The sequence below is a fragment of the Trichomonas vaginalis genome, chromosome IV, assembly GCF_026262505.1.
Source record: "Trichomonas vaginalis G3 chromosome IV, whole genome shotgun sequence".
Lineage (NCBI taxonomy): Eukaryota > Parabasalia > Trichomonadida > Trichomonadidae > Trichomonas > Trichomonas vaginalis.
Genome location: NC_067206.1, coordinates 11,146,060 through 11,166,395, shown reverse-complemented (window position 1 = coordinate 11,166,395; position 20,336 = coordinate 11,146,060). Strand labels below are relative to the sequence as shown.

General features: G+C 32.1%; 8 protein-coding genes and 2 pseudogenes across 10 annotated transcripts, besides 2 other annotated features; 4 read left to right on the top strand and 6 right to left on the bottom strand.

Annotated features, from left to right (window-relative positions):
• Nucleotides 1-1,108: part of a mobile genetic element that runs on past the window's edge.
• Nucleotides 31-351, bottom strand: TVAGG3_0070380 (uncharacterized protein; the record flags this gene model as incomplete). The annotated part of the gene is made up of 1 exon (XM_001324275.1): nucleotides 31-351. The coding sequence occupies one exon, from the start codon at nucleotides 349-351 to the stop codon at nucleotides 31-33; it is 321 nt and encodes a 106-aa protein (XP_001324310.1).
• An 873-nt stretch (nucleotides 1,109-1,981) lies between the features above and the next one.
• On the bottom strand, nucleotides 1,982-2,437 carry TVAGG3_0070360 (uncharacterized protein; the record flags this gene model as incomplete). The annotated part of the gene is made up of 1 exon (XM_051221680.1): nucleotides 1,982-2,437. The coding sequence occupies one exon, from the start codon at nucleotides 2,435-2,437 to the stop codon at nucleotides 1,982-1,984; it is 456 nt and encodes a 151-aa protein (XP_051106666.1).
• Nucleotides 2,438-2,465: 28 nt separating this feature from the next.
• TVAGG3_0070350 lies at nucleotides 2,466-3,349 on the bottom strand (annotated as a pseudogene). The gene has a single exon. A coding segment is annotated over exon 1 (884 nt).
• A 374-nt stretch (nucleotides 3,350-3,723) lies between these two features.
• TVAGG3_0070340 lies at nucleotides 3,724-5,909 on the bottom strand (annotated as a pseudogene). Its single transcript has one exon. A coding segment is annotated over exon 1 (2,186 nt).
• A 753-nt stretch (nucleotides 5,910-6,662) lies between these two features.
• Nucleotides 6,663-7,052: a mobile genetic element.
• Nucleotides 7,053-7,633: 581 nt separating this feature from the next.
• On the bottom strand, nucleotides 7,634-8,806 carry TVAGG3_0070320 (uncharacterized protein; the record flags this gene model as incomplete). Its single annotated transcript, XM_001324276.1, has 1 exon — nucleotides 7,727-8,083. The coding sequence occupies one exon, from the start codon at nucleotides 8,081-8,083 to the stop codon at nucleotides 7,727-7,729; it is 357 nt and encodes a 118-aa protein (XP_001324311.1).
• Nucleotides 8,807-8,834: 28 nt separating this feature from the next.
• On the top strand, nucleotides 8,835-10,199 carry TVAGG3_0070310 (phosphoric diester hydrolase protein; the record flags this gene model as incomplete). Its single annotated transcript, XM_001324278.1, has 1 exon — nucleotides 9,028-10,041. One exon carries the CDS (start codon nucleotides 9,028-9,030, stop codon nucleotides 10,039-10,041), a length of 1,014 nt encoding a protein of 337 aa, XP_001324313.1.
• A 127-nt stretch (nucleotides 10,200-10,326) lies between these two features.
• Nucleotides 10,327-13,714, top strand: TVAGG3_0070300 (armadillo (ARM) repeat-containing protein family; the record flags this gene model as incomplete). The annotated part of the gene is made up of 1 exon (XM_001324279.1): nucleotides 10,351-13,584. The coding sequence occupies one exon, from the start codon at nucleotides 10,351-10,353 to the stop codon at nucleotides 13,582-13,584; it is 3,234 nt and encodes a 1,077-aa protein (XP_001324314.1).
• A 126-nt stretch (nucleotides 13,715-13,840) lies between these two features.
• On the bottom strand, nucleotides 13,841-15,623 carry TVAGG3_0070290 (jouberin family; the record flags this gene model as incomplete). The annotated part of the gene is made up of 1 exon (XM_001324280.1): nucleotides 13,860-15,590. One exon carries the CDS (start codon nucleotides 15,588-15,590, stop codon nucleotides 13,860-13,862), a length of 1,731 nt encoding a protein of 576 aa, XP_001324315.1.
• Nucleotides 15,624-16,871: 1,248 nt separating this feature from the next.
• TVAGG3_0070280 (serine/threonine-protein phosphatase 6 regulatory subunit family) lies at nucleotides 16,872-18,313 on the top strand (the record flags this gene model as incomplete). Its single annotated transcript, XM_001324281.1, has 1 exon — nucleotides 16,872-18,311. The coding sequence occupies one exon, from the start codon at nucleotides 16,872-16,874 to the stop codon at nucleotides 18,309-18,311; it is 1,440 nt and encodes a 479-aa protein (XP_001324316.1).
• Nucleotides 18,314-18,423: 110 nt separating this feature from the next.
• TVAGG3_0070270 (U2 small nuclear ribonucleoprotein A' family) lies at nucleotides 18,424-20,328 on the top strand (the record flags this gene model as incomplete). Its single annotated transcript, XM_001324282.1, has 1 exon — nucleotides 18,424-20,328. One exon carries the CDS (start codon nucleotides 18,424-18,426, stop codon nucleotides 20,326-20,328), a length of 1,905 nt encoding a protein of 634 aa, XP_001324317.1.
• Between the last annotated feature and the right edge of the window lie 8 nt (nucleotides 20,329-20,336).

The following is a 20,336-nucleotide window of genomic DNA, read 5'->3' as shown; positions in this document are numbered from 1 at the left end:
CGAAGAGACGTTGTCGAAGAGGAATAAAAATTAAATTTGGATAGAGTTTAAAAATTCATCTTTATTAAATTCATCTCTTCCAATCAATTTATTTATTCTATTAAATTCTTTTATTTTTGCTTCACTCAGTTTAAGGATTGAACGGTAAGTTTCTAATTTTTCGATTATTTCTTTCCTCTCTTTATCGTTTTCAATTACTTTAGTTTTATGGGCATCAGCCCCACCGCATTGCGGCTTCTTTTTGTAATAGCATATTTTTGATTTAATTCTGTTTAGTTTCTTTTTATATTCATCGTCTGGACTCTGAATCTTAATTGAATCAGGACTCTTGGATGCTTTGTTGTCACTCATTTCTTACGAAATAAAAAAATTAAATATTATTTAAATATAATGGAGTAATAAAATAAATCGGAATTTCTATTAATTTATTGTCAACTTCAACTAATGCATTGCCGTTAATATATCTAACAAATTCAGCTATTGTGTCAAATCTTCGTCTTCTTTTTGTCATTGATTTATCAGTTTTTCCATAATCGAGATGAATCAAAACTTTATCCCCTTGTTTAAAATTCATGAGCCCCGAATTAATTTGTTCACGTTTAACATCATTTAACCTTTCCATTTGCTTTCTAATATATTCCCATTCTTTTGAAATATCATTTTTCATTTCCACTGGTTTCATGTTTATAGTTCTATGCCATGTATTATTGTAATAATATACTAACTGCTGTATGATGGAGTCATGATTTCCATCCCAGTATATCTGACCGTTAACCCCTAACGCATCTCTAAGAGTTCTCATTACCGCATCAACTATTTTATTATGAAACGTATATGGAGAAGATGAGAAGTAAAAATTAATTTGTGGGAAATAATGAGCCATAGCTGCCTGAAATCCTTTATCACCATCACCCCTTATATTATCTACTCTTTCATGATCTAGTAAGTATTGAATAGCTCTTCTTGTTTCCTGTTCTGTTTTCCCTTTCACCGGAATGCAATATAAATATCTAGTGTTAATGTTAATGGCAAATAAATAAGTAACGTTTCCTTTTGAATATTCTAAATGATCGATTTCGTATGAATATGGATATGGAGCAAATGAAGGGCGACTAAATTTTTCCTTTAACGGTTGAATTTTCGGGTCAATTGGTTTATTTAATATCTTGAAATCCTTTTTAAAATCTTTTTGCTTCTTTAATGTTGAAATGGATATAATAAAGTGAATGATGAAGGATTAACTGAAGGAGGAGGTACTGTCGTTGGAGGTTTTGGTGTTGCAAGTGGTTTAATTTTATCTGCTTTGATTTTGGATGATGAAGTTTTAGTTGTTGATTTTCCTTTCATTAATTCTGGATGTATTCTATTCATTTGTTTTAAATATGCTGTATATAAAGGTTTGATATACTTTCCCGCTTCGAGTTTATGTTGAAGGATGAATTCCAAAAGTTGATCTTCATTTAAAAGTCGGGCTGAATATGGTTTAACTAATGAATCATAAATTAAAGCTTGTGCTCATTTATGGTCTGAAGGACCTGGGCGTTTTGCACCTTTAGCTGTTGAACATTTGCTACTTTCTCTTTTGGTGTTGTTTTCGGCTTTTTCTTCTTTTGTTTTTGTTCCTTTGGCTTTTGCGGCTCAGGATTATATAATTTATATAATTCATCAATATCTTCTTCTGTTAATACTTTATTTTTGAAATCTTTCAACTGTTTAAGTTGTGATTTAGTTTTTCCCTTTGTATATTCATTATTTTTAATTTTGTCTTTAATTTCAGAAATTATTTTATCATGATATTTCAAAATTTCATTTTTATAATACGATAATAATAATCCATATCATCACCCGTTATATTTTTATTATGTTTTTGGAGATATGATTTTAATTCATAATAATTAAGAAAATTTTGATTAAGTACTAAATCATCAATTAAATTTTCTAAATCTGCGTTATCCATTTATATAAAAATAAAATAAATGTTTTAAGGGTGCCCACCTCTTTGAATCATAGTATCAAAACCATTATTTACATATTGAATCGCATCATTAACGGTTCCTCCTTCTAAAACGGTATCAAATGGTGGAGTCCAGATTTCCTGATGATGATCATAAAATCCAGCAAAATTAACCGTATTATTAGGTAAAATATGAATCTCAGCGGTATATCTTCTATCTAAATTTGGATGCCTTATATGTATACCATTACTACCCGGATAAAATCTCAAACCTTGATTTTGTTGACGCATCAAATTATTGAAATTTCTTTCTTCAGGGGTGAATGTTCTTCTCCGTTGACGTTGTGGTGGTGGTGGTCGTTGTTGCTGCTGTTGATGCTGTGGTGGGATTTGAAAAATTCGTTGCGGTTGATTATTTGGAATCTGAAAGTTAAAACCATTTGGTATAAATCGATTTGGTTCCTTTTGTCTCTTCTGTGGCATTTTATTAAAAATAAAATTTTAAATTGTATTAAATAAATGGCATACAACATCCATTTTCACAACATACAGCCTTAGTGTGTGTTCCTGTTAATGCAGTCTTACCGATTGTTAAGCGAGTCATTGACCCGTTTTTAAGTTGTAAATTAATATTCTGACCATCAAATATCACTTTATCATTTATTATATCCAAATAATTTTTAGGTGTTAATTGTTTATTTTGTCGTAAACTAACACCGTTCATTTTTTGTGCAATCTTTTTAAAATCACTTCCATCAATTGAACTGTTGAATGATGTATAACACTTAGGGCATAAAGCAACCATGTTATCACCTTGTTTCTCAATTGCTAAACCCAATAACTTCTTCTCATGTGCTTTTTCTTCAGCTTTATTCTTTAATTTAGGTTTAAATTTCTCATCAAAACAGAAGAAATCAAATGGTGCGAATTTGAAAATGTTTTTATCATAAAATTGTTTATCGGTAACAATTGCTTGAAATGCTTGAGTGTTAGGAAGATTTGGGTCGCCAGCGATTGCCCAATAAGATGAATCAGTATCACCTTCAATGAAATGAAAACGATTAACATCATGCATTTATACATAAAATCATAAATGAAAACCAAATACCAGTATTTAGCATTATCTAAAGTGAAGAATGCCTCTTGTAAACATGTATCACATCTATAAAATCTATCTTTAAGCATCACTTGATATGTATCTTCACCTATTTCTCTTATGTTTTTAAACTTATTTGACATACATGCAACGCGTGCCTTCTGTGCATTCATTATTTTAGTCTTTGCGTAATTTTGTGTATTCATTGCATCGTAACCATATGATCCATTAAGTGAAATCTTGCAAAATAAACTTTTTCCTTTATTTCCTTCTAATTCAGCCTTTTGTCTTTCGTTCATAAATTCGTTCGCAAATTCATTAAAACAAGTGTTTTTCGTAAATGTTAAAATTGATTGAATATCATCGATGATAAAATGAAATCTGTCTATTAGATACCAAAGATAATAAGAAGAAAATGGTTGATATTGGTTGTGTGTTGATGCTAACTGAGTTAATTTCCTCTGTTTCTGGTCAACTGGTAGATTGTTTGATTTCATGTAATTATACATAAAACTGCCAATTGTTTTTTCATCTGTGATAATATCTAAGTTTCTTATTATCGGTAAAAAGTTTATGTAATCATTAATGTATTTTTCATCAATGTGACCCTTTACTTCAGCCACGAATAAAGTATTTTTCTTCTTAATTATTCCCAGTGCTTTTGCTTTCTTTGTTGCTGTATCACAAATGATAACACCATTCAATCTTCCCGGCATATACATTTTATGGTCAGTATATTGAATGAAATCATGAGGATTAGATGAAAATGATGAAGGATATAATGAATTAAAATCAACACCAACGAAATGAGTCATAATGTTGGAAGTGTCCTCATTTGATACAGTTTTAGTTTCTGGATTATATGAAAGTTTATTTAATGTGCGTGATTCCTTTAAGATTAACACGATGTTGAACATTTGATAGACCACCAGTAATTCCATTACGGAGAATGTGATAAGCTTCAACTGAATCTAAAGTCATTGGTAAATTATTTTTTAATGCATAATTTCTTAAATTGATTCTTAAACGTTGAACATCTTCATCTTTATTTGATTTTACGATATTGCAATAACAACACATTAACTGACAATTTTCTTTGGTATGTGGTTTTTCATTATCGATTCTATCCAATGTTGGTTTATTTGCATATGTAAACGCTTTACCACACATTTTGCATTTAGATGAAAGGATTAAATCGTGATAGTATTGAAAATCATCCATTGAAACATTATTTTTAGTATCTCTTTCTGCTTTTTCATCTTGTTTCTTATATGATTCAATTTTATATTTCCAATACTTTTTCGTTAATTCAAAACTTGATTCTATCTCTTCCTCAGGATATTTTTCATTAGGATTAAAGTCTTTATATGCTAAAGCGTAACGAATCATTGAAGCATTCGATGATAAAGAAAGATTATGAAGCATATCAATTTTATAAACAAATGTTTCTTCAATAATTTTATCGATTGGGTCAATCATAATTTCAACATCTTTATTGCAATAATGAATAAAATATTCTAATCTATTCTTAAAATTTTTAGCATCATTGAGATATATTTGATAATCACTATCTGATATAGTTTCTTGAGTTAATGCTGAATAAAATGAATCTTGAGTGAATGGTTCCACTTTATATAATTCTTCTTCGTAATTTTCCCACGTGATGAATTGATAAGGGAAAAAGGATTTAACACGTGAGTTATTGTTTCCGAAATCTCGAGTGAATTGGTCTAATGTCCCACCCGCTATATAATTTCTGATGTCAATAAATCTCAATTCATATGGAGCGTTTGTTTTCTTTACAATGACTTGCTTAAATTGTGAAGATGAACCCAGCATTGATTTTATTTTCCATTTTGCAGTGTTTAAATCACGAAGAATTAAATTTAAATCAAACTTTCCCGAATTAAAACCTATGATATTCACTTTATTGAATTCCTCATCTAGAAGTTCTTTAAATGCTTCCTTCTGTTTTTCATTTAATGTATGGGACAAAGTCCCCGCCGTTTGCGGCTTCAATAATTCTTCATATTGTTCAATATTTGATTTAGCAACTAATGAACAGGTTGAAAATAAAAACTCAATCCAATCAGAAATAAAAGAATCACTTGAAGTTAAGCAAAAATTCCTCGTATATGTTTTATCGTTTAATTTAACCGTTGATGATACCATGAATGGTTTTAAGTAAGCGTTCAAAGTTGCACACTCAGAAAGTTGTAATTCTTCTTTAGTCTCTAATGTTTCAAAGTCAAAAGTAATATAATATCTTGTCGGTTTATAATATTTCTGCAAATTGTGAGCTAATAACCACTGATATATCTTCTGTTTCGTAATATGTGGTGCATATGGTTGCTGGGTCTTTTGCAATTGAACGTCTTGAATTAATCTTCCATTATTTTCTTTACATTTCTCACAATGCTTTAAAAATCTTCTTTGGTTTTTCCTTTCTGGATCATCACGGATAGAATAAACTTCTTCTTTACAATATGGACAAACTTTATAGCCGGTGAGTGCTTCAACGTCTGTTATTCTGTCAGCGTGAAGTTTTCCACATGGACTCTGTGTTAATAAAATATTTACTGTTTCAAATTCTGGATCTATCATTATTGATTCCACTAATGGAAAGTCTACCTTATTTATGTCCACGTCTTCTGGTTGAGGATCACAATAATAGAAATCAATATTAACATTTAACATTCTCGCTAATCTCTCACTTTCTGATGAAATGTCAAACCCTTCATATGCATCTATTGCTTCATTTAAATAGCTTCTACGAGTTTTAGGATTAACACCATCAGGAATGTTATAGAAGCGTTTAAATAACCTTCTACCTTCTGCTCTAATTTGATTATCATTCATTTTAGTTGTTCCGTTTTTGTTCATTTATGTAAGAATAAAAAATTAAAAAATAAATAAAAATAAAGTTTATTTTTAAAGTCCGTAAAATGAATTAAGGACACATAAATTTTTATCATCTGCGACGTGACGAATACATTTTAATTTACTCAAGAATGCGTACCCTGATACATTAAATCTAATTCCTGTCTTATTTAATTTCACAACTTTGAAAAGGAATGTATGAATAGCTATAAAATGATGAGAAGATGTTTTATGGGTTGCTTCCGTTTTTTCTGAAATAAATGAATAAATATAATGCTTATACGTTTTCATATCTTTTATATTCTTAATAACGAATGGTATAGACCTTTCCACTTCATCTTCCTTCGGTGCTGTTCTTTCATATGAAACATTATTAGTATCTTCAACAATGAAACCGCAATCACATAAAATTTTATATGTTCCAATGGTTTCTTTTGATATTTTATCTAATAAATCAAAAACTTTATCAACACCTGTGCATTTATTTAAATAATAATTTGTGTAAATATCATGATCTTCTTTCTTAATCGTATTAGTTGCATATGTCACGTTTTTAAGAGCTTTTTTTGAATTTTTCGGAATCTAAAGGTGGTGAAAGTAGGATACAGGGGTATTCTTCATTATCAATAAATTGTAACTTATGTTTACGAATAAATTTAGTACCTTCTTCTGAAAGTGTTTCGTCTATTTCACCATCTAATAAATTTTGTGTTGATTCTGAGACATAATTTTTATATCTTTCTTCATGAGATTTCTGTACTTCTGATTCTGAAGCTGGGATATTCATTAAACCCTCTACTTCATTTTCATTATATTTTTCAACTTCTCTTAATTCCTTAATTTTTTCATCTATTTCATCTCTTATTTTTTTCAGTCTTTCAATTTCATTGTATTCATCATCTTTAATCCGTTCTTCATAATATTCAGGGAAAACATCAGGTTCTTTAGGTTTTTCTTCTTCAGATGTAGGATATAAGAAATTTATAACATCATCTTTATTCATTTTTCCATCATAATCTAAATCATTTAATAACTCGGCAAATTTTTGACAATTTCTTAAATAATACTTATCAACTTCATAACCCACCTCCTCTAATATATCCTTTATTTCCTCGTTTGTGAATCCTAATTTTTTAACGTTGTTAGTTTTGACACTCATTTCATACGAATTAAAAAATAAATTATTCAAAAATGTAAGACATGAATTTTTAAAGTTTATTTTTTTATTTTTTATTTCATTATGGTAGTGAATCTTTTATTCATGAAAATAATTATTTCTAATTTCTTTTACTCTCTCGTATATACTAGATTTGAAGAATTCGGAACATTTCCCATAATCTCCTAAATGTTTTCTTATCCCTAACGTGTGCCTGTTATTATATGAAACTGTATAAACTTTATCTTTATCTTTACACCTTTCATCACTTCCAATATATTTATATCTCAGTTTTGATTTAGCATTTTCATATTCATTAGCGTTTAATAATTCACAGTCTTCCTTTTTAAATAAATGTTTTATGTATTCAGGATTAACAATTCTATAATATTGCTTCCCTTTAAATCTTTGAATATAAACAGGAACACCATCCTCTAAAATTCGATAATCTATTTTATCTGGTTTTACTTGTTGGGTCATTTATGTAAGAATAAAAAAATAAATTATTTTAAAAATAACTTTAATTTTTTTAATGGTTTATAAATATATTTTAATGCATCGTCTATATATAGATGTAACAAAAAAAGTCACAAAACCCATCATATCCTACTACTATATATGCTTTTTTTGAGAAAAAAAATTAATGAAGTTTTGATCTCAGAATATGTGCAGCTAACTCATCCTCGTCTAAAGTTAGAGTAGAAGTAGGAGATAATGAATCACTATAAGATTTCTGTTCCATTCTCTTTAACTCAAACGCCATTTGAGCATTTTCTGCCCTAAGTACTGCAGTTTTTTGCTTTATTCGCTCTATTTCATCGCTAATATTAATAGATGGCCCATCTGGTGTTACACGATTCAATCTCTGTAATTGTGCTAATTCCTTTGATTTAGTTGATATGCTCTTCTTGAGATCTTTAATTTCGTCAAGCAATTGACCACTTTCGGCTTCAAGTTCGTTTACATTTGAATTTGCTGATTCTAAAGCGTATTGCATTTGCGAAAGATTATCGTTTGCTTCGCTTTGCTGGTGAAGAAGAGACTCATTATCTTCTATTGCTTTTTGATGCTCTTGACGAAGAAGTAATAATTGATCTTAGTGTTCTTTAATACTGTTTTGAAGCTTAGAGAAATCTTCTTCAAACTTGATAGCATCGTGTGTTTCTTTCTCTTTTGCGGCTTCTAAACGAGATTCACAACTTGCAACACATTCATTCCATTGTTTCTTAAATTGTGCATTCTCGTGTTTAAGCCCTGAGAGAATAAATGATAACGAATCGAATTTGACTTCTATAACTCGCTTCAACTTTTCTAATTCTGTTGTTGCGTTTTCAATTGAACTTGGAGATGCATTAAATGTATTAACTTGCATTTCATGAAGTAATTTAGCTATCTCTTCGTTGTTTGGAGAAGATGAAAAGTCTGGTTTATTTGCTTTCAAGCGATATATTTCTTCCTTGATTGTATTATTCTCTTCAACGAATTTTTGATATGATTGATAAGCACTCCCTGTATCGATTTTGTTGTTAGAAGTGGAACTACTGGAAGATCTCGAAGATGAATTCATAATCCTTTATTTTTGCTCAAAGTAACAAGAAACTATTGATTGATCTGAAAGAGAAGAAATAATCTTTTCTGCTAGCTCTAATGCCGCTTCAGTAGGATCCTTAATTTGGCTGTTTGTACTGAATGAACTATTAAAAGAACTCATATTCCGTTTTCTAATTCAAATTTTAAAAAAGTGACGTCCAAAATCTCATGAGTTTTCAACTATATTGTTGGAAGATAATACTTAATGCATCTACATGAATTACACAAGATAGTTGCAGATTATAGAATTACATTAGGTCGTACTAAGTATTTCTTTCATTTCCGGCATATCGAGCAGAAAGGAAGACATCTTCAACCATAGGAAAAAAATGTGTCATTACCAGATTTTTGATGTCAATCGGAAACGAAGAGAAAATAGGGCAATATAGGCGCCCTCAAGGATATTCTCATCACAAACATACAAAATTAGATAATTCAAAATGGATGTCACATCTAGATGATAATTTATTTTTACATCAGATCAATATAATTGGAACACATGAAACAATGGCATTCCGAGGTGGAGATGCAGTTATATGCCAAAGATTACCCCTAATTAAGCAATATATCGCTGGAATTCGTTTTGTTGATATTCGATGCAACCATCATGATGATGATTTTTATATCCATCATGGTTTCGTCAGCCAAAAATCGATGTTTATCGATGTTCTAGAAATTACAACAAAGTTTCTACAAGAAAATCCATCCGAAACAATTTATATGCGCATAAAGCATGAGTATAAGAGAAAAAACAACAATAAAACATTTGAGCAGGTATTTGATGAACAAATTGAGAAATATAGAAGCTACATCTGGGATCCTTCTTCAAATCCAAATCCACAAGATCCGCTTCTAAAAGAAACAAGAGGAAAAATTGTTGTTGTACAACAATTTACTACGGATAAAACGTATGGTGTTCAATGGCGTTCTCCTTATGTAAATATTCAAGATCAATACCATTTTAAGCACAATTGGAATCTTTTTAATAAATGGGAATTGATCAAAAAACATATTAATGCAGCGAATGATGATATTTCAAGTAGCAATCTCTATATAAATTTCCTTTCTGCGTCTCGATTGTCTTTTCCTTATTTTGTAGCTAGTGGACAGTCAAGTCCACAAACTATTGCACCTCGGCTATTAACAGGAATAATGCTACCTGCAACAAATTCAAATTACGAAGATTTTCCAAGATTTGGTTGCAGCTGCTATTCTTTTGTAGGTTTTGAAGGAACAAACAATTTGGTCATTAATTACATAAAGAAAAATCCAAATATTAAAAAAATTGGTATTATTCTTGCAGATTTTCCTGGTCCTGATCTTATCAATTTGATTATCTCAATGAATCAAATAAAAGACAAGTAAATCACAAGTAAAATTTCCAATAGAGCTCCATTTTGGCAGAAACAAAGAAAATTGTCATTGAAGTGTTTGAAAAGTAAATTTTGACATTTGTAAATTTTTCAATAATTCTATTATGCAAAAATATACCAATTTCTGAATGATATCGAATTTATTAAGCTTCATGAATGATATGTAATAGTAATTAATGAAAGTTTTCCACATTAGCCGATAATAAAAGTGACACTTTTATCAACATCAGAAATTGGTTGTAAAAAACCGTTTTCTGACTATTTTTGAGTATTAAAAAATTAATTAGAGTTTTTCTTCATAATGTCTCGGGGTACTGGATCAAATGTAGGATCCAATTACTCCAATTATGGCACTGCAAGTGCATGGACATCATCAGCATTTTCTGAGCGTTATGAGAAAATTCGAAATACAGATTATTACTCAGATGATTATTACTACAGCTATTCCGAAGATGAAGAAAGAAGTGCACCAAAGAGAAGAATCAACAATCGTCGCCATCAACGTTCAATTAATAATTATTCATCATCAAATTTTCAATACGATTACTCAGATAGTTACAATTATTCATCGGAAGATGACAAATATCCTGGAGTTGAAGTCGACAATGATAAAAAAGCTCCCGGAAAAAATTATTATATTCCTACAAGGCAAACAGCTCACATTATTCCAAAAGAGATATCGATTCCAGTTTCATCATCTAACAGGCAAATCCGAGTTCGATCACAATCAATTGATTTCACATCTCCAAGTACAATTCCTCTTCCACCTCCACGCTCAAGGACTCCATTAAATATTAACATTCCTCTTAAAGGATCACTTGAATCAATGACTGAAGAAGTTAATAACAGCAGCAACAACAGTCAGATCCAAAAGTCTAGACGGACTATTAAGACATCGTCATCCTTTGATCCTTCATCAATTCACAACAGTATTCTTTCACGTCCAATTGAACTCTCAGAGATCCCTACAGAAGACGAGCTCCAAGAAGAAGATCCGATCAATCAAGAAGTCGACTCATCCTTACTTCTTCAAATGCAACTTAGTGACATATCTAAGTTTTTAGAGAATCCTGTATCCATTCCAAAGCATAAATCTTCATCACAGTCTGCGATTACATCAAAAGCAGGCAAACTGTCATTAGACTACTCGACAAGATACGAAAAGACCAATGATCACGAAATACTTTCAGAGCAACCTGTTTTAAAGGGAAACATCAAAACAGCACTTTCCTTACCAAGATCTCAACCTTCAGCAAAGCCACTCGATGTCATTGAGAAAGAAAGTATCTTAAGTCGACCTGGCTTATCAGTTGATCTATCACATTCATCTGGTTTGCAGGTTCGTACTAAATCTGTTCCTAACATTTTTGATGATCATTACTCTGATATGAAAATTGAAGCACCAGGTGGTAATCAAACACTTGAACTCCGATGGAGCCAAAATAATCAACCAACAAAACAAAAGAAACTTTATGCAGGTGTCTTGCAAACATCTCTTTCTGTTTCTAAGCCAGGAATGGATAAAGGAGTTTACTACGAAAACGAAGAAGCCAATCCATTCCCTGAATATCCTATTGATGGCCCAACAGTTGAGAAACCAAAAGGCCTTGAAGATGGCATAATCCATGAAGTAACAGAAGTTGATGCAGAAGGTAAAGAACGTAATACTAAATATATTACAATCAAAACATCGGAAAGTACAAGGCCAACTGCTCCTATTCAAATTGTTCGTGCAGGAAACGTTCCTTCTAGCCAATGCATTGTTCAAAAGAACATTTACCCAGTTGAAACACTTAGAGATCTTCGTAAAGGTGTCACAAACATAAATACATTATCATCGATCTCAGTTATCCAAAAATCACCTGGTTTCAAACTCTTACAACTTTTACATCACGAAATGTTGTATCCTGAAATTTACGCTGAAGAAAAAGGCAAAGATAAAGATAAAGGAAAATCTACTCCAATTCTTACAGCACAGCAACGTTTGGAGGAGCAGAAGCAACGCAAACAACAGCTTATCCAAGAGCAAGAGCGTGCTAAGCGAGAAGCAGCTGCGGAAGCATATCGGAAGCGTAATCCAAAAGACAATCCAGACGTTTTCATTCCTACCAAGTCTCTCAAAACTCAGGGTCAATGGAACGAGAACTCAGATGAAGCATTCCGCTTCCAGATCAAGATGGCATACAACAGGCTTACATTCAAGACACTTCACATGACAGATGAAGAACTTACTCCTCTACTTACAACAGACGAAAGAATCAACTTTGCTGTTGAGACATTCACTACTAAAGCCATTAACGAGCAGTCATTTGCTCCAGCATATGCCAAGTTCACTGCTATTTGCAGCAGCGATAAATTCCGAGAGACAGTTGTTCGCGAGATCATCACTAAGTTCTTTGAGTACATCAGCAATCCAGGCCAGGAAGAGCGAGAGAGCGACGTGAACAACTGCAATGGTACTGCTGCCTTCTTCGGTTGTCTTCTTGCAGTTAATGCAATGGCGGAGGCAAATGGTCACACTGCTATCAACTCTCTTTTCGAGAAAGTCGAGAAGAACCCTCCTCATTCCACACACATCGAGATGCTTCATCACTTCGTTGTGAATGCTGGTGCAAACTTCATCATCAAAGTTAATCCACAAATGTGGCGTCGTCTTGATGTTGTTGCACAATCTAAACTTCTTAAGCCTCGTTTCCAGTTCATGATCTACGAAATTGTTGAAGTTAAGAACAAATACATCAAGAAAGGCATTGAACAACTTGATGAGCTTGACATTAAAGAAATCAAAGAAGAGACAATTAACACAGTTCGTGGTGCATTCGATGACTACAAGACTAACGATTTCGAACTCCCAGTTCTTATCATCGAAGCACCGGACTTTTTCCAGGCAGCTCTTCAGCTTATAATCGACTTTCCCAACGACTTGTTCACATTCCTTCGATTCATCGTTGACGTCATGCGCGATAAGAAAGCATACGCCGACGACATCGTTCAAATCATGGAACACCAAGTTTCGGAGTTCAAAGAGAACGACGTCATCAGTGATTTCAGAGGTCTTTGGACAGCTCTTTCTGACTTGTCTATCATGTTTCTTCTTAATGGTATCATCGGTTACGCAGAGGCAGACGATATCCACCGCATGTTCTCAGATAAAGCATGGGACTGCATGAACGACATTAAGTGGTGGCTTTTCGACAACTGGGACTTCTCCGAATCTCTTCAAGCTCCTGGTGTGCGTGATGACGAGATAAACTTGATTGTCAAGATGCCTAAGATTATATTCGACAAAGAAGTCAAAATAACATATATGTCACGTATGATTTGTATCTCTATTTTCCGTACTATATTTACTCGTATGGAGAAAGATGGAAAAAGAAGTTTAAAAGATGTTCCTAAACATCTTCATAAACTTCTTCGTTTGTGTGTTTCTATGCAAGAAAACGCATCGCTCGACGAGATGAATGCTATCTTACACATCACAAACGGATTCTTCACATTCACTCTTGATGATTTCATCAAGAAATACAAGAAATAATTTAATTCTTTTTTTTTATATATGATCAAAAAAAATATTGTAATTTATACAAAACTTTTATATATTATATATTTACTATTTAGTTATGTTTTCTTTTATATTGATTTTATATAAAGTTCTTCGTTAATTCTTAATGAATTTTTTTTACTTACTTACATAATAAAAAATTTAGGATTCATTCCATCAATATTATGATATATCATTGCATAAAATAATGAAATACTTACAAAAATTTTATATAAAAAAACAATAAAACATGAAGTCTATAGCAAATATTAGAATTGATCTGATTCTTCTGATTTCATAGAAACTTCTTCAACATTTGACAAATCAAATTCTGACTCATCAGGATCAACGAAAATTAGTATTGGCTGCCCCTCACCGAAAGAGGAGATTGCAATCATATTCCTCTTTGGATTCCAAGCAAGGCTCGTCACAGGTTTGTTAAACTTATTTGTCCATTGAACTGTGTTAGATGATTTCGGAGATTTAACTGTCCAAATTAATATGTTTCCATCTTCTGATCCAGAAATGATGAATTGACCATCAGGGGAGAATGTTGATCTTATTAAATAGCGCCTACACTTTGCGCCAATATATCTTGTTGTTGTAGTCATAGCCTTTGTATCGAAAACCCTAATAACATCATCATGAGTATGAATTAGTAAACAAAAATTCGAGCGGACCATTTCCATATGGGATATTGGCGTATTTCCAATCTCGTCATCAACTAAAAATCTTTTGTTTGAGAATTTTAGTTCTCCATTCTCAATAACTGTCCTCCAAACTGAAATTACGCCAGAAGAATCGCCACAATATAGTCTTCTGCCATTTGGAGAGAAAGTCATTGAGTTAATTCTAGTTTTATGCCCTATGAATTGTTTGAAACACTTTTTTTGGTTGTAATCCCATACATAAATGATCCCATCATATCCGGCAGTAAATATAAGATTGTTGTCAATCGGATGAAACTTGCCTGTGTATACAAATTTGGAATGTGGCATAATTAAAGGTTTGTGCGGACCTTCCACAGTCCAAACTTTGGCTGAGCAATCAGCAGATACAGAAAGCAGTAAATTGTCGTTTTTGGAAAATTCTAGTTCATAAATAGTCTCAATGTGTGCTGGAAATGAATCAATTAATTTGAATGTTGCAGTATTAATCAAATCTATATAGTATTGATGATCCTTATGAACTGCGGCAGCTAACATTGTGCCTGCATGATTAAATGTAAGGTAGAGAGCCCCGTGGTCGCCAGGATATAATTGCGTTTTCAAAACTCTTGGAAGAATGCATTGTGAGGCTGGCTCATTATCAATGTCGCTATGTTCTATGGCAATTGATAGTGAATCTTCTTCTTCTGTCTTAATTAATTCATGAATATCCACTTCTCCGACTTCTTTTTCAAAAACAGACTTAGGACGTTTGGTAATAGTTACAAACTGCTGAGGTTGAACTGGTTTAATGCAAACTCGTAAAATACAATCAATATTAACTCTTTTGTTGATTAAATCGCAACATTTGACAATTGTTGAATGGTTCGTTAATTGATATCCTTGAGGGTATTCGTATAATTGTATATTTCGAGGAGAATCTGCATTAACGAGTTTTCCATCAAGATTTCGAAGTTTTAAATAACCCCACGCTAATGGGCAGAATTGCTTGCATCCTTCATATATAGTATAGTCAATGATTTCAAAAATAAACATTAAATTTGGTTTCGTAATATATGAATAAAGTTCGTTATAAATAAAAGTTTCATTCCATTTGAATATTGGCGATGATAAGCGGGCTGAATCGATATACTTAGTTACAATAGGTGAAATATATTGACTGTTTTGAGCTTCACGTACAGAAATTACTTTTCTATTAACATCTGATTTGGTGACAAGAGTTCCTGTAATAGTGTTAACTATAGAAACTTTACAGGCAACGTTCTTCATGGAGCTTCGGCAGTTCAATTCGGAAGTCCCATATACGGATATTGAAAAGATTTCATCGCTCATTCGTAAAATTTCTAAACTGACATCAGAACTCAGAAGTGTTTCTACCAAAAATATGAGAGAAAAGGGTAAATTTTTTTGATGAAATAGAATGTACATACGATTTAAATACAATCCATTGGGGTTACCTTTTTTCAAGAACGATTATTATATTGAAAAATAATCGTTATCGTCTGACAAGGGTAATTTGAAATTTAACCCATATAATGAGCATAATGTAAGTATCAATTATATTATTGTACGTTAAATTTCCTTCTCAATTTTAATGAAACAATTTTTTTCATCCTCTGAGCGCACCAGTATTTGAAATATCCCGTAATTTTCCAAAGGCATACCTCTAACTCTGCCACAACTTTGATAATCTCCAAACAAAAATGACAATAATTAGAGATTTCACCTTAATTTAATCCAGATTTTTAAAAAATATATGATTTTCCGATGTCTTACAATGCTACAATCAATATTTACTCAACTTAATTCAAAATTTCAGCTACAGATCCCCAATACATGTGCATTTTAAATAATTTTTTCCAATAATTATCAGTCCTATTTGATTTTATATCAAATAGGAAAATTCTCAACTATGGATAACACAAAGCTTATCGAATTTCATTGATTTTATAATATCAATATTATCAAATTTATTGGCCTAAATTCATGTTTGCAAAGCTTATTACAGTTTAAATTCGATATACCCTTGATAAATATATCTTTCCTTGTCCTCTTTCTTGGAATCAAATATTTCTCCTTGATATTCAAAATTTATTTATGAATTCTTATATTGCGATATATTTAATAAACATTTATTTATAATTTTTGATGGTCATTGATATATTATAAAAAATACTAGATAACATCATATTTCATATTCATTTCGAATACAATTGAGACCAAAAAGTGATAGATTTTTAAAGTAATATAAGGGGTAACATTACCATTGGACACTGCATTTCTAGTATGAATTCTAACCTCCATGGATGGGGGTTATGGTGGAATCACTTCTCAGAACTCTCAATTCAAAAGTATCTGGATTTTGAATTTCAGCGACCAAAATTATAATACATCTAACAAAGATTTAATAACATTAATTGAAACAATAACCAACAATATTAATTTATTTTCCTAATTTTGAACTAATCAAATACATAAATGTATGGGTTGATGGGTAACATAATTCCTGCCTTAGTAGAACCTTCATTCACAGAACGAAACGAAATCAATCTATCCAAGGTAACATCTCGAGATATAAATGATGAATTTGGTGAAAACGTGCTAGAAAAAAAAATGTCTGCCTGGTTCATTGATGAGAAAACACTTAATCGCATAACTAGCATAATATCTAATCCAAATTCAAGCATTATTGACTTAATTAAAGAGGATACAATTAAAACAGCCATAAAAAGGCAAGTCCCAAAATTATTAGACTTTATTTTGAAGCATGTCGGTGAATTTGTAGATGTTGCTATAGGAGTAATCAAAACAAGTGTTGTTATTCAAAAAAAGGCTTTAGATCTTCTTTTATCAAATATGCAACCATTCACAAATCAAATTCAGAACTCACCAGAATTTGCATCCCATATTTATGCATTTATTTCTCAAGAGGCAGACTTTTCAGAAGTAGATTCCACTTGTTTTTGTAAATTAATCGAATTTTACATGAAAGATTCAGATTGTGGCATCCTTAATAAACTTCCCAAAGACAAATTTATACCACTTCTTTTAAGTCGAGTTCATCATCTCTCTATTTCGAACCTAATGGAAATCATCACCTGTGATACTCGCAAATCTATGTGGAAATACATCGAAAATACGCGTGTTGACCAAGCTATCTACAACTCGTTCGGAAACATCGATTACATCAATGAGCGTCTTTTAAATTTCCTCAGAAACATCATTTGCTCAGCCGAACTAGGGTCTCCGGTACTTGATCTCTTTACCAAGAAGAACAGCATTGCTCGATTTTTCGATTTCGGATACAATGCGACTACTCATGTTGCTGCTGCTGCATTTCGCGTAGTTTACGAGGTTCTTGGCCTTGTTATATACGAAGAAGAATCAGAGATGCAGAGCAATATCTTATTTGGGACCATATTTGCCGAAACAGCTGAAAATTTAGAAGCATTATGTGAATTTGTACAGCAAGACCGGCCATTTCTTGACGACAAGTACAGAGCAATTGAGCTTATTACTGCCATCCTCCAAGTTTACCCCGATCCGGAACCATGCGTAGTTGATATGATGAAATACCTATTTAAAAAGTTCATGGAGCTCCCATTTCACACTTTCCTGCACCAATCTTTCTATAATGTCATGCTCAAGATCGGAAAAGATGACAAATCCCTCAGATTATTAATTAAAAAGTTAAACATGTATGAAGAGATCATAAAAGCGTTTGATGGCTACGACCACAAACAAGTGTCATACATAGGACACTTGTACGCCATATCTAACTATATTTCGAAGAAGTTGGGACCAGATCCGGAAAATGAGGAGTGGAATAAGTTCTTAGAGGACAAAATATCTCAGATGAGAGACGTAATTTCCAAGCCATTCGGAGGAATGATGCCAAATCAGTACTATCAAGATGATGACGACGATGATTACGTAACACCGCGAGAGGCAGCGATTTCCATCTTCGGAAAAGCATTCTTCTTCGGAGGAGATGACGATGAGTTCGAAGAAGAGGATTTCTTGGATGATGATTACGATGAAGAAGAATTATGAATATAATTGTGCAAAAATGTTTGTAAAATGTATTTATATATTACTTTATAATTGTGCAAAAATATTTGTGAAATTTGTCAAAAAAAAATTTATTTGAATCAATAATAATAATATGCTTTCAGAAGTCTTATCTTATCAAAATGATACAATCCGTGCTACAAGCAGTAGTGTAGAAACTATAGATAAGCTTCCTAGGCAATGTTTATGCGCTTGTTCCGTTATAATTTCAAATAACAGACTTTCTTCATTGAAAGGAATCCATCAATTAAAGAATATTTCATATCTTAATATCGAAAACAATAAAATTTCTACAATTAATGCACTCGAACCATTATCTCGCTGCCATAATTTAAAAAATATTGTTATTAGAGGGAATCCTATTTGTAATTTTCCATTATTTTACCCATATTTACTTTCAATTGTCCCTTCTCTTGAGTTAATTAATGGTAAACCTATATCAGATTTAGAATTTTCTCCAATATATGTTAAAATTCAAATTAATCTAGAGCAAACAATGCTATTACATTTAGAATCCATAAATAACATTCTATCTGCTCTAAAGTTATCAAAAGTTTCTGGAATTTCTCCTGATATTTCAATTGATTTAATTTCACACGAGAAAGATTTAATAAATACGATCAGATCAAATAATTTTAACATTTCATTCAAACAATACTTTTCACATTTAAGAGAATTGATTCTCAATTATCACAAAACTCTCAATAAATACGCAATACAGTGCAAACTTCCGAATAAGCATATAAACAGTCACAAAGAGCTAATACAGCTATGTAATTCAACATATGACATTGAAAGTCTCCTAGATCTACTCCAAAAGTTGAACGAGACCTCTTTTGAATTTGTTACGCAAGAAACAGAAAATGACGAAACTACAGAAACCAAAGCCACCATTTCATCTGAAAAAGCACCAGAAAATTCCGATAATTTTCAATCAACAAAGTCAGAAACGAAACAGGAACAAATTTCAGACAGCGAAGGATCATTTGTTGACGAAAAGCCGCTCAATCTCTTTCAGAACAACAACTGCAGCAGCGAGAAGAAGGATGAAGACACTTTAGTTTCGAACGACATTGCTTCTGATGAAGAAAAGCCAAATCTAAACACAAGTGTCCAATCAGAGGACAAATCAAAGGAAGAGCCAAAGAAATTTGATGAGTACAATTCGATTGACAACGACCAAGCATCAGATGAAGACAAAACAATGAACTCTGAGTCAGAAGCAACAGAAATTAAAAGACATTCAAGCGTAACTTTTCTTAGTAACTCCAACCTTCTCCTCCATAAGGATGACACTGTTTTCGATGCCTCGCAAGGTGAAAATCTGACATCAACAACGATCCTTATTAAAAATGACACAGAAAACAGCGATGCAAGCGATTTCGACGGAAATCCGCAGACAAAAACTGAAAGAAAAACTTCTCTCCTTGTCCAATCCAGTGAATTCCTGGCTTCACGTGGAGAGTCAATGGATTCTAACCAGTCACCACTCCAATTAACCCGACCTGCTGGTTTGTCTGAGAGTATTTACTCCGATTTCGAAAAGCCAAAAGCAGAAAAGGACAATCACCAGCCACAAAAAGCCCTGCTGATGACAAATGATGCAAATTTCGAAGGAGACTGCGGAGAATCTCTCGTCGAAAGAAAAGCTGCAGAAGTGTTAGTATACGACAGTGATTCTGTAAGTGCATTTCCAGGTGGAGATGAGATCGCCCTGTTAAATGATTTGTCAAGGTATTTTGCAAAATGGAAAGTTAGATTGTCCAATTTGGAAAGAAAGAGAAAAAACGAGATAATATCAGAAGCACTAAAACTATTCATAGAAAAAGAAGAAATTCAGGAAAAAATTGAACTCCAAAAATTGAAAAATTTGAATTTATCAAAAGAAGTTACATCAATCAAAGACAAGATATCAGAACTTCGCTCATCAGGTGCCTTCTCACAGAAATCAACAACATCACGCCGTTCGTTTTTCATTTCTTCTCCAACAAAAAAATAATTTTTTTT